At 39.2% G+C, this 14,276-nt stretch overlaps 1 protein-coding gene across 1 annotated transcript in view; it reads left to right on the top strand.

The window, feature by feature from the left end:
* Window positions 1-14,276, top strand: part of ANKMY1 (ankyrin repeat and MYND domain containing 1) — a 101,176-nt gene that overhangs the window by 79,935 nt on the left and 6,965 nt on the right. The window contains 2 exon segments of the mRNA XM_044675634.1: window positions 690-709; window positions 11,599-11,747. Of these exon segments, the coding sequence (XP_044531569.1) occupies window positions 690-709; window positions 11,599-11,747 (169 nt within the window).

Genomic DNA, 14,276 nt, shown 5'->3' with positions numbered 1-14,276 from the left:
ATGGATAGAGCCAACTGCAGAGTCAGGAGAACTTGTGTTTAAGTCTCCTCTCTGACCTTTACAGACTTTGTGACCTTGGGCAAGCCAATGAACCTCTCACAGCCTCAGGCAACTCTTTAGAGTAGATGCTGACCTGTACAGATTTGAGTTTCCTCAGCCAATGAAATGGCCAAGTCCAGTCCATAGATGAATATTTAATAGGTTAATTTTTGGACTGGACTTGTGGTTTCATTTTGATTGTCCTTCAGTTGTTTTTCCAGTTGTGTCTGACTCTTCATGACCCCATTTGGCGTCTTCTTGGCAAAGATAGTGGAGTGGTTTGCTGTTTCCTTCTCCAGCTCATTTTACAGATAAGGAAACTGAGGCAAACAGGTTTACGTGACTTGCCCAGGGTCACACAGCTAGTAAATGTCTGAGGCTGGATTTGAACTCATGAAGATGAGTCTTCTCCAGCCCAGCACTCGATGCACTGTGGCACCACCTCGGTGCCTGTGATTTCATTAGTATCAGGGAACTTTTGCCAATGCAGATCATGGCCGTCTTTGCTTTAGCCCTGGGATGAGAGCCAAGGTTGTCATGTGTTTCCCAAATCTCTCAACAGATTTCCTTGTTCTGTCCAAGTGGTCTGTAGTATACTCCAGTGACATATACTATGCAAAACTATATTCTCTATGCTTTGATGCTACAAGGACATTTTGTAACAAGGTCAGTTCATTTTGGGCTTTATGGTTTACAAAGCATTTCCCATATATTGTATCATCTGATTCTTACAACAGCTTTTTGAAGTGGTGCTCTTCTGTCTGTTTTATAGATGAGAAAATGGCTTGCCCAGACTCCTATAGGCAATAAGTCTCTGTGGCAGGGTTTGAACTCAGGGCTTCCCAACATCAGGTCCAGCATTCTGTCCCCTCAGCTGCCTAGATGCGGCTCAGGTTCCTGCTGGTCCCATAAGAAGGCACCGAGTGGCTCAGTCTTTTGTGGTAGCAGTATCCGGAATAATTTGCACCCCATGAATCATGTTCCCTCTCTGGCCTCAGTGTCTGCTCCTGGCTTCATTCAAAACAGCCCCTGGGAGTTATCTGGGCTTAATTTTTTTCTGGGCCCCTGAGGGGGTGCTGCTGCTGCTGTGATGGCTATTTCTGGCCACAGGGGTCTTAGGACTTTTTTCTTTCCCAGAACAGTGTTAGCAGATGAATCGTAAAAAGCCTTTGCTTACTTTGCTGGCTGACGAAGGATCAATTGATTTCCCATATCTCATTCTGTTTGGGGTTGTTTGTTTTTATGCTTTTCTGTAGTTTTTCTTTATCTGTTCTGACACTAGGATATTAACAGCTCTACTGAAGTCACTTGGCATGCAGTTAAATGTGAAGGGAAAAAAACAACCCTCTCCAAGCCCAGGCAGGTTTATACTTCCCTCTCTTCATCATATAACCTTCTCTCAATCCTGAAAATAAAAATGAAACATTTAAAGCATCAGCCCCCAAAGCCTCGAGGAGCTAGGAACTGGGGTCATAGCTTCAGAACTGGAAGGGACCTTGGAGGCCACAGAATCTAACCTCCTCATTTTATGGATGGGGAACCTGAGCCCTAAGAGGGGAAGAGAGCTGTCCAAAAAGTCATGGCTAGTGAATAACAGGTTGAATTTGAACCCAGGTCCTCTGATTCCATCAACCATGCTATCACGTAAGGATCAAATGTTATCTAGTTCACTTTCCCTTATTGGTAACAAATGGGGAATAAGCAGGATTGTGGTCCAGGGAGGGATTCAGGCTTAGGAGCTATATCCTGACTTCCATGATGGGGAAAGGGGAGGAGGAAGAAGACACAGAGATCATTGATTTAGAGCTGGTAAGGGCCTTTGAGGGCATCTGGCCCGATGTCTTCATTTTACAGAGTTGAGAAAGCTAAAACCAAGAAAAATGAAGTGATTTCCCCAAGACTTGGGATGGAAGTCCTCCTCCTCTAAATGTAGCACCCTTTCTTCTGAACCACATTGCTCCTTGGCATTTTACTGTTTAATTTCCAAGCCAAAGTTCTGTTTGGATTTCTCTCCAGGACACCCACCCATCACTTTACTTTCTTTCCCCTATATTTGTCCACTGGAGCATCTGCCATAGTGACTGGTACCTACGTGCTTGTGGATTGATCTCTCAAGATATTTTTGGAGAGAGAATGAAACAATATTAAACTTGGAACTGATTACCTGGTGTGGGAAGTAACCCAGAGCTTATGCCTCTTAGATGACATCCACTGCCCATGGAGTCAGAAGATCTGGGTTCAAATTTCACCTCTGACTATCTGCGTGACCTTGAGAAAGTCATTTAATTTCCCTAAGTTTTTTTTTCTTCCCCTCTGTCAAATGAGGGGTTTGAACTAGAGCACCTCTGACATCCCTTCTAGTTTTAGATCTGGGAGCCATTGCTTCTGTCTCCTGCGTTAAGAGCAAGCCAATTCATCTCCCTAGTCTTGACTTTGTTTTAAAACCCTTATCTTTCATCTTAGAATCAATACTTGTGTAATGGTTCCAAGACAGAAGAATGATAAGGGCTAGGCAATGGGGGTTAAGTGACTTGCCCAGGGTCACACAGCTAGAAAGTGTGTGAAGCCAGATTTGAACCTATATCCTTCTGACTCCAGGTTTGGTTCTCTATCTATTGGGCTACTTGGCTGTCCCTCTGCATCTACATTATTTTAGCTTGTTGTCTTAAAAGTTTTCTTGTGCTAGAGTTTTTTAAAAAAATCTCATTGACTTCTGTATTCAGTCATCTGTGCTAAAGAAAAATTCCAGTTGATTGGAAATGTAATTTAAAGAGCATCTTGGCCATGTAAAGCTTCTTACTTACCATATGAAGTTCTAGCTAATGCTTAAAGGGATTACAGAAATTCAGCTGTGTTTTCCATTTGTAGGTATCTATGGGAGCTTAGTAGAGCTCTCAAATAGGAAATTAGGAGCAGAATGGGCAGATGATGGGAATGATGAGAATGGGCAGAAGTGGAGGTTGGCAAGGGCTGAAGGTGATAGGTCAAGGGCTGTGAGTTTCAACAGTAGGTAACAAAACCAAAGGTGGAACCGAATCAGATAGTAGGTCAAAATTCCGAAGGGAGAAATGTGAATTTAGAAAAGGGACAGTATCCTGAGAAAGTGCTGGAGGAGAAATCGGGTGTCTGACTGAGAAGGGCGTGAAGATAGATTTGGGAGGGGAGGTTTAGGGAGAGATGGAATGATAAGAGGAATATCTAATTAAGGGAATAAGATTCTTGTGGTGAATGGAGAAATTCAGATGTGACCATTCCTGTGTGTGAATGAAGCAGAGAGAAGGACGGGTTTCATGGAATTAAAGACGAATTAAAGTGTATCTCTAATAGCATTTTTGCAACACTGCAACAGCATTGCAACAAGAATTTCCCTAACGCCACACTTTTTATTAGACGGTGAATCCCTCCGCCGATATTTTAGAATCTGGGATTTAGCACATTCTAGTCTGTAAGTGCAAGCTTTTGGCTTGAATTCAGAATGATCTATTATGGTCCATTATTTTTTTTTCTTTTAAAATCTAATACTAGATAGCTTTTGACAATTACCCTTTTGGCCCATAAATTTGAGATTTAGCAGGGCAAGTTCACCTTCCTCCTCACTTTTCATCATTCTCCTTGATATTCTTGTCTTTATGTCCCTCCAAACACATTTTGTTATCTATTTAATTATTTGAAGTAGACTGCTGGCATTTTGATTGTTATTGCATTAAAACTATGAATCAATTTGGGACACCATTGCTATTTTTTGCTATCTTGGTCTTACCTAGTCATGAACATTGATTATCTCTTCAATTACTTAATTCTGACTTTATTTATGTTAAAATTCTTATACAGTTGTCTCGATACATATATCTTGTCTATATCCTGGAAGACGAATTTGATTCACTTTTTCATCATTGTAAATAATGCTTCACTTCCTACCAGATGATTTAGATTTTTTTTCTTCAATAACATAGAAAAATGCTGATTTTTTGTGAGTTTATCCTATTCAGCCACTTTCCTGGAACTATTTATTATCTCAACAATTTCTTGAGTTTTTTTTTTATACATATCTCATCTGCAAATGGAAAATACTGATAGCTCTTTCCCCTTCCCTCCTCCTTATTCTTTTAATTTTATTTTTTGGTCTTCCTTCTAAAATTAGTATTTGTAAAACTAGATGCAATAAGGGGCACTGAGTTGGATATCCACTCAGTGGATAGAGATGGGAGGTCTTGGGTTCAATTCTGGGCTCAGATACTTCCTAGGTGTGTGACTCTGGTCAAGTCACTTAACCTCTACTGCCTAGCCCTTACCACTCTTCTGACTTAGAACCAATACATAATATTGATGTGAAGATGGAAAGTAAGGGTTTTCAAACAAACAAAAACCAATTAGATGCAATAGCAATGATGAGTGTAGAGAGTTCTGATTAACTGTTTGTCTTAGTAGGAAAATCTGTAAGGTTTCTCCATTAAATATAATTCTAGACTCTACATCTCAAATAATTTTTGTCACATCAAGAAAAAAAATCCCCTTTCTACAAGTTTTAGAGTTTAGTTTTTTTAGACAAGTACATTCTATTTTTATAAAAGTTTTCCTTGCCTCTATTGATAAAATCATATGATTTAAGTTTTTACATTTCCATGTTCTGCTATGCTGCTTGCTTGTCTAATATTGAAGCATTCCTGAATTCTGGGCACGAAACCTACTTGTTCATAATGAATTTGCTGCTCTTGATTTGCTGGTATCTCATTTAAATTTTTATATAAATATTCATTTGTGATACTGGCTTAGAGTTCTCTTCCCTTTTCTTTCCAGGTTTTAGGGCCCAGAACTATAGAAAAAATTATACGGAATGCTGTATCCCTCTATTTTTGAAAACAGTTCATAAGGTCAGGAGGCAGCTCTGGTTCAGTGGTTAGAGTCCTGGGCCTGAAGTCACATAGATCTGAGTTCAGATCACATATTTTCTACCTTTTTGACTGGCAGAAGTCACTAAACCTATTTGTCCCGGTTTCATAATCTATAAAGGAGGTGGCACACTACTCCAGTATCCTTGCCAGGAAAACCCCGTGGATGGCTATGGTACATGGGATCATGAAGTTGGACATGACTGACATAGGGTCATAGAATTGGAACTGGAAAGGAGCCCAGAGTTAGAGTACAAACCCCTCATTTTGCAGATGAGGAAACTGAGTCTCAGTATCTGAAGCAGTATTTGAAACCAGATCATCCTGATTCTGAGTCCAGGTTCTTTCCACTCTCATATATGGTACAAGGATTCATTCTTTTTTGAGTATTTGATAGAAGTCTTGATTCCTCCTGGGCCTGGAACTTTTTGACATGGCTGCTTATTCATGGCCTTTAGAATTCATTTTTTCTGAGATTTATTTTTGACTATCCAATTCCTATTTTCTTGGTTTCTGTGTTTTATATTTTTTAAACTATTCACTTTGATTCTAAATTTGACTATCATAGCTCTGGGTAGAAGCTTCCACTAGTTGTGTATTTGGCTTGTACTTGTTGTAAGCTCCCCTTTCTAATTTCTAATTTGGGTAATTTTATTTTCCTCTTGCCTGTTCTTGTTTAAAATGGCTAATTGATTACATTTATCAGTTTTTTTGGTCTTAAAATCTATTTTATTGATCAATTTAGTTCTTTCATTTTTCTTTTTTTAATTAAATCATATTTTTTCAATTAACAAGCATTTATTTTCTTACCCTTATATAACCACTCTATTATGAGAAAACCCAACTTACTGATTTCTTTTTGGATTTTAATGATTTCCTGCTTTGTGCTTACTTATTGTCTATTAGCTCACTTGTTTTCTAATTTCTTCAAATTCAAACAACTCATTAATTTTTCTCTCTCCCTCTGTTGTTAATAAAATGCTCAGGGATATATAGTAGCTTTGCTTCTGAATGCTACTGTGGCTGTATCCCATAAATTTTGATATGTTGTATTTATAGTTTCAATATCCTTAATATGATCTAATATTATTTCTACCATCAGTTCTTTAGCTTACACATTATTTAACAAGTCATTTTTTTTTCAGTCCCTACAAAGAGCTGCACTTTTGATGATATTTTCTTGTTTGATTACTGTTTTTATTGCATTGTGCCCTAAAAATGCATTGTTTAAGGTGGTTGCTTTTCTGAAAAATTTTAAACCCTTACTTTTCATCTTAGAATCAATATTAAATATGGGTTCCAAGGCAGAAATGTGATTGGGGTAGACAATAGGAATCAAGTGATTTGTCCAGATTCACATAGCTAGAACGTGACTGAGGCCAGGCTTAAACCCAGGACCTCCCATTTCTAGGTCTTGCTCTCAATCCACTGAGCCCCCTCAGTGCCCCAATTTTTCTGAATTTTGTAAACCTTCCTTGTACTCTAAAATGATTAGTTTTTGTAAATGTTCCCTGCATTTGCCTACTTTGATGAATCTCTGGTTTTGTCAATGAGGGGGCTCTCCCTTTAGCTCTCCATAAGAAAAGGGATTATCTGACTTTTTCGATATATATCCCAGCAATTATTAGCATGGTGCTTTGTAATGGAAGTGATTAATAAGTGCTTTCCTTAATTAGCTAATTATTATATGGGAGTGGTTCATCATGTTCTGACTCTTGCTGATGTCCTCCTACAAGTCTTCCATAGGGGGTCTACCAGACATTCTGGGTACTTTTCTCTAGGTCTCTTGACACTGCATGGAGATCCATGGAGGGCATGGGCTGACCATTGGTAATTCTTTGTGTTTGTTATGAAGTAATTTTCCAGTCATACTCTTTAATGACATCTTTCACTTAACGTCTTCCCAAGTCTTTGTTAATAACAAAGGCACTGTAAATGTACTCATACTCAATGTGTGACTCTTGCCCTAAGGGTAACCTCCAAATTTAATTCCTTAGAGACTATTTTATTCCATAGCTTACTGGAAGTAAAGAGTTTAAAAGATGGGATTTTCTTTCAGGAAGAAGCTTGAAACCATTAAAAGCACTGTACCATTTCCCACAGGCAGTCCTATAGCTTTCCTTCCTTTTACTTAATTTTGTTCCCACTTCCATCCATAGTGATCATCCAGGATTTATGTATTGAGGGACCTTCCTCATTCCCCCCTTATAACTATATATTATACTCTAGATAGAGGCCATTCTTCATTCACTTTTTTTCTCATTGAATAGTTAGGTTGGACTCAATTTTGAATACTTATGCATATCAATTTCTGTCTTTTAACCTGTTAATTTCCTTTTGAGCTATTTCCCACTTTTCTTGTCAAATCTCTTCCGTCTTTCTCATGATCTCAGATTTGAACTCTTCAAGAGCTTGTGACCAATTTTCATTTTTTTGGGAAGGTTTGGATGTGATTACTTGTTTGTTCTCCTCTGCTGTTTGTTCTGTTGTCTGGATTTTTTCTGTGTAAAAGTTGTTGAGTGTTAAAGATTTATTCTTTATCTTTCTCTTTGGAGGCTCTTGTGCTTGGCTTGCCATTATTATTATGCTGTTTTTCTTTCTCAGTCAAAAGTCTGGGTGAGGCAGACAGGCTCTCTGCCTATCAAGCTCTGGAGCAATTTTTGCCTGAGTCACAGTACCGTGCAGCCCTCTCAGTTTTATCCTTGCGCCCACAGTTGGTCTGTGCTCTTTAGGCTCCTGGGGTCTCAAGTCTAGCTGTTCTCAGGGTTAAGCCTCCTGGCGGTCCCCTTGCTTGCTCCTCTGCCCAAGGCTCCTTTAACAGTCTCAGGGCGCTGCTTCCATAGTCATGCACCCTCCACACTGGGTCCTCACCCAAGGTCCATGCCTGTGCTCAAGGTCTGCCTTCAAAGTCCACATTCTTTAGCCTTTTGGGGTCTTAAGTCTTGCTGCTCTCAGAAGCAGGCCCTGGTGATCCCAGGTAGCTGCCAAGAACTTAATGAATACCCCAAACTTGCTCTAACTCTTGTGCACTGGCTTTGGCATTGTAGGTGGTGTGTGTGTGTGTGTGTGTGTGTGTGTGTGTGTGTGTGTGTGTGTGTGTGTGTGTGTNGTGGTGTGTGTGTGTGTGTGTGTGTGTGTGTGTGTGTGTGTGTGTGTGTGTGTGTGTTGCTCAGCTTGCATTTTAGTGAGAGCTAATTCATTCCGTTATAGCATGGAAATGCTCAAATCCCACGTACCTCCAATGCTGCACCCTATTGAGGGGTCCCTTCGTTCATCTGGATTTGGTTTTTGTGTCCTCTTGAGGAGTCATGTATATGTGGGTTAGGAGAGGTTAAGCAGCTGCTTTTAACTCTGCTGCCATCTTAACCCAGAAGTTCTGGATATCACTTAAGAATTAAATTATCGGGGCAGCTGGGTAGCTCAGTGGAGTGAGAGTCAGGCCTAGAGACAGGAGGTCCTAGGTTCAAACCTGGCCTCAGCCACTTCCCAGCTATGTGACCCTGGGCAAGTCACTTGACCCCCATTGCCCACCCTTACCACTCTTCCACCTATGAGACAATACACCGAAGTACAAGGGTTTTAAAAAAAAAGAATTAAATTATCAACCATTCGATAAACATTTATCAAGCACCTACTATATACTAGGCATTGTGCTAAGTTCTGGGGAGTCAAAGAAAGGCAAAAGGTAGCCTGCTTTCAAGGAGCTCATAGTCTCTCTCTCTCTCTCTCTCTCTCTCTCTCTCTCTCTCTCTCTCTCTCTCTCTCTCTCTGTAGATGAACCCTGGGCCTTCATTTTTCCCTTTAAAAACTCTTTGAATTTGTTTACTTTTAAAAAGTTTCATTTGTCTGCTGTATTTGTTCTTCAATTATGTTCACCTCTGGCTATTTTAAAAAATGCTTAGAGAGCATTAATTCTATTAAATTATTGTCCCCTGTTGGAATCATATGTTAATTTTCAGAAGTCATCCTTGGATCATAAATTGTCCTTGGGTAAGCCTTTGACCTTTGCTTTTCTGTACAGTATATCACATTTCTGCTTGTCCTTTCACTTCTCATCACTGAAGAATAATCTTAAGAGTTTTGGACAAGTATTCCCTGGTAAGTAAACTGTCTTTTTGTGGCTGCTTACAATTTTTTTTTTTTGTCCAGAAGCTTTAGACCTTGGTGACTCCATTTCTATATGTATTCAACCTATAGTTTTTACTGCGATCCTTTGGCATCTGTTCATCTGTACTTTGCCTTTTAGCTGAAAATATTACTGGGCAGTTTTCTCCTAAGATTTTCTGAAATACGATATTCAGGATTTTTGTTTTATCATATTTTTCTGGGAGGCCTTTGATTTTTTAGTTGTCTTGCTGAAACCTGACTTTGAGTTTCTTTGCTTTTTATTTTAATTTTGCTGTCTTTTGAATTCAATCTGATAAACTTGTATCTATGAATTGATATATTTTTCATTCTTACTTTCAGTGAAACAACTGCTTTATTAAAATTTTCCTGCTTCTATTATAAATCAATGATTCTTTTCCAGAAATTTTTATTAAGTTTTAATTTCTTAATCTCTTCCCTGATTTCTTAAGATTTGAAAAAATCTCTCTTGGCCTTTTGTGGTTATCCTTTGGTTTGTGGTTGTAGTTATCCTATTCTTTGAGCTTTTGACCTCACAGATCTCCTGAAAGGATCTTGTGGACCCTCAGAATCTCTGAACCACACTTGGAGAATCATTGTTGAAAGGACAGAGGGCTCTCCTCAGGAAGGTTACCATGTGAAGGCATCAGTGCCCAGAGGAGCAGGGAGTGACTCTCCAGAGTAATCTTTAAAAACCAAAACCAAACCCATACCTTTTGTCTTAGATTGGTTCCAAGGCAGAACAGTTGTAAGGGTTAGGCAGTTGGGAGTTAAGTGACTTGCCCAGAGTCACATAGCTAAGAACTCTGAGGCTAGATTTGAAGTCTGGGTCTCCCAACTGTAGGCTTGGCTTTCTATCCATTGAGCCACTGAGCGGCTGCCCCTCAGAGGAACCTTTGGCAACCAGCCTAGGGAAGTGAGAACTCATCTGGAAGCCCTCTCCTACCTGGTCTCACACTGGCAGGACCAGTGTTGCATAAACCCACTATTCCCAGAAGCTAAAGTGAAATAGGGGACAAAATGTCTCCAATACATTGGGGAAAGTGTTTCTGTATTTATTCTTGCTATATTTTTGAAGTAAACATTTCTTTGTAAAAATTAATTGTTGTTAAATGGAACTAGAGCTTTGGTTATTGTCACATATCAGTGGGGGAAAGTCAGTGGGAACTTGAGCCAATGTTATTAGAAAAGAGATAACACTCCTCCTTAACCTTTCAGGATATGATTTGCTTTGGGAGGGATGTGTAAGGCCAGAGAGCATACTTGCTGTAATTTTTGGGGAGCTTTTCTTCTTTTATGTAAATTATGATAGTATCATCATTTTTACTATATTGACTCTCTCTCTCTCTATATATATGTATATATATTACTGTATTGATATGACCCAGCCATGAACATTGAATATTACTTTAACCATCTAATTCTCCCTTTGTTTCATAAAAATAAAAAATATTGATGTCCTTTATATTATTTTAATTCTGAAATATTAAATGTACCTTCTTGTACTGTTTTAAATACTATTTCTTTTTCTATCTTTTCTTCCTGGTTTTTTAAATTAATTTATAGCAATGCTAGTTTTTGGCGCATTTGTTTTCTATCTTGCTATTTTGGCATATTTCATAAAAAAGATAGTTTGAAAGCCAGGAAGATCTGGGTTGAAGTCCAATCTACAGCATTTATCAGTTGTGAAATCCTGGGCAAGTCATTTACTTTCTCCATGCTCTAGATCAGTGGTGTCAAACACAATGAGACATATGTCTTCTCTGGTAGTTGCTCTTAAGTTGGTTGACTGAATCATAGAGGGGTTGCAATCTGCATTGGTGGAGATGGTACTCACACTTCTGAAATTATAAATCCCTTCAAGAATTGATCTGCAGTTAAGGAAGTGTCATGTGGAAGACAGAGGGGTTAGACTTAGAAACAGAAGATCACTGTGTGTGTCCTTGGACAAATATTTTAGCCTCTCTAAGCTTTTGCTTCCTTACAGGTGGAGCATTGGAGTGTGAAATCCTTATGTGTTTTATTTATATTTATTATATATTTATAATAGATAAATATTGTATAAATGCATAAGATATATAATAAATGCACATATCATATCTAAATATAACATAGCAATATTGTTATAATAGAAATAAACCAATGTAAGCAATTAATAGAATTATTATTAATAAACAGTAAAATGAGATCTAGATCCCTGATTCTTTGACCTTGAAAAATTTTAATTTTAAATAATAGATTTAGAACTAAAAGGGACCTTGGAGGTCATCAGGTCCAACTCTCTCATTATATGAATGAGAAAACTGAGACCCAAACAAGGGAGGGAACTTGCCCAAGTAAAAGGCAAAGGCAGGTTTGAAAACCAGATTCTCTGACTCCAGAGCAAATGTTTTTTTCACTGTCTCAGATCAGGCAAATATTTTTAGATCTTTTTTTCCCCTCTTCTCTAAGTTGTAATAATATATAGTCTGAAGATGAACTTTGAAAGAAGGAAAGGGAAATGAAAAGAGATTCCAAATTCCTTTGCTACATTTCTTTTCTACAGGATACCTTTCTTCAAGTATTGCTACCAGTGTGGTCGCTCCATAGGTGTACGGCTCACACCGTGTCTCCGATGTTATGGAATTTTAACCTGTAGCAAACACTGTAAGGCAAAAGCCTGGAACGAGTCCCACAAACGAGAATGTGGTGCAGGTAAACTGAGTTTTAGCAATCTCTTTAAATATGCAGGGTGGGTGATAGGGGGACAGTGCAGGTATCTGCAGTTTTGTTTCATTCTTCATTCACCTTCACTTAAGGTGAATGAAGAATGAGTTTAAGATACATTTTTAAATGATGAGCCACAATTCAGAGTAGTCTGTGTTATTATATACTAGTTTCCTTATGTATATACATTTTCAGCAGTATTTTTTCCCAGAATCTCTCATTTTTTAAAAGTATCTTATTTCCTTCCAATTACAGGTGAAAATAGTTTTTTAGCATTCATTTTTAAAAGTTTTTGAATTTCTAAATTCCTCCCATCTTCCCCCCCTCCCTCCCACCTTCCCTCTCCCCCCTCCCTCCCACCTTCCCTCTCCCCCTCACCCCAAAATGGTGCGTTTTTAGCCATATCAGACATTCTTGTGTTGAAGATTGAGTTGTTAGAAACATTCTGAACATAAGTTTGGAGTAAGCTGATCTTCTATAGGCTTTCAACATCATTGTGTAACGGACAGACAATGGGAAACATCAGTCTATGCCTCTGACTCTCCAGTGGATGGTGTTTGTGGCTGCTGTTTGGTTCTAAAAGGTATCGACAGAGTGATCTCATGCCACATTTTGGGGACAAGGAGGTTCGCCTTCCTTCTGGAGGCACCCATCAACAGTATGGGCTAATGTTACCTGATCTTTCTGCTAGAGGAGAAATGGAAAGGACATGAGGAAAACTGTGGACGGCTCTTTTTAGAAAGGATCTCGAGTTTCTAGACGGAATAAAAGAATAACAAGAACCAAGTCAGGAGGAAAAAGGTTTTCGAGGATTCAAAACTGTAGTCAATAGGTCAATGAGTAGAATATGGCATGGAGGGGAGAGTGAAGGGAGAGTTCTGAACCATTGGCTCTACTTAATAGGTATGAGCCCAATTTTCCTAGCAAGAGAATCCTGATTCCCTGAAGAGAAAAGCATCCAAGTCAAGATGGATCCAAGTCAAAAATCTTGGAGTCTTCCATAAACTCTCTCTCAACAAAGTTCCATTCTTTATGTGGATTACTTTTATTGTGATATGAAAGATGTGATGATCAAACATAACCAAGCACCCAAAGGTTGTCAGTTTTTGGCACTGGTACCCTCACAATGTCAGGAGAAAGCAAAAAAAAAGCCTCTGACACTTCGAGTGGCCACTCTATGGTGAACTTGTGGGAAATCATGGTTATACAGGATAAGCTGGCTAGAGGAGCTGTGGCCTGTATCATTGGATGGAAATTCCAAATTAGTTAAATATTCATTCAGGTTTATGTACTGAATGACAAAGGGCAGCTAGGTGGTATATTGGAAAGAACTCGATGCCTGGAGTCGGGAAGATCTGAGTTCAAATTTGACTTTAGACACTTTTACACTAGCTGTGTAATCCTGGGCAAGTCACTTCACCCTGTTTGCCTCAGTTTCCAGATCTGTCAAATGAGCTAGACAAGGAAATGACAAACCACTCTAGTATCTTTGCCAAGAAAAATCCCAAACGTCGTGACCCTGGACACATCATTTCACTCGTAGGCTTCAGTTTTCTCATCTGTAAATGGAGTCATGAAGGGTCAGACACGACTAAAACAACTGAACCTCATCATCAGTGAATGACAAAGATGGGAAAAAAACATCACCTGGAACTTGCCTCAATTGAGTGTCTCTGATTCCTCAGCGCCTGGCACAATGTGGGGACTTTAACAAACGCTTATTGTTTCAATCATTCATTCATTCATGTGGATAATCCCCCTCACCAGTCCACTGAGGAAGCCCTCCATGCCTTGGTAAATGGTTTCATAAATTGTTGTCCTTCTGGTGTCCGTCACTTTTCTCCCCTCCCAAGTAGTCTACATGAGTGAAGGAATCAGCCCTTTAAAGGTAAAGATTATTTCATTTTGTCCTTGTATCCCGAGCACTTACACTCGTGCCTGGCACACAGAAGGTGCTTCATAAGTGCTGCTGATTGATTTATCACATACACAGTTCTATCGATCCCTCCCCACCCCCAATATGATATAAGAAGATTCTTCTTAAGGGCAGGAAATGTTTGATGTCTGTCTCTGTATTCCCAGCCCTTAGCTCAGCGCCTGGCACACAGTAAGGGCTTAATAAATGCTTGCTGACTGACCCTCAGGACACAAGCAATCTGTTGAATTCTGTTCCCCTTGATCTGGTAGAAATCTTGAAAGATGAGGAGCTCATTCAGTTTCTACTCTTTATAATTTAGTTTTCAGTGAAGTTCATCCAAAAAGCTTCTAATCTGAGCCATGGAATGTGGTCTTTGGGGTGACAAGGGGAACCTCTTTAAAAGAGGTGAGACAGTTGCCATTATTGACCTAGACCAGCCCATATTTATCTCTATGGGAGCATCAGAACTAATCTGGCTTATGGGTCATGGCAGCGGCCCTTCCCAGACCTCTCTAATAGGGTTTGACTTTTACTCAGTTTACAATTTGCTCATGGCTTTATTTCTTGAATTTCAGAGCAACCCTTAATCCCACCTTATA

Source organism: Gracilinanus agilis, chromosome 4 (assembly GCF_016433145.1).
Source record: "Gracilinanus agilis isolate LMUSP501 chromosome 4, AgileGrace, whole genome shotgun sequence".
NCBI lineage: Eukaryota > Metazoa > Chordata > Mammalia > Didelphimorphia > Didelphidae > Gracilinanus > Gracilinanus agilis.
This window is presented reverse-complemented; position numbering and strand designations above follow the sequence as displayed.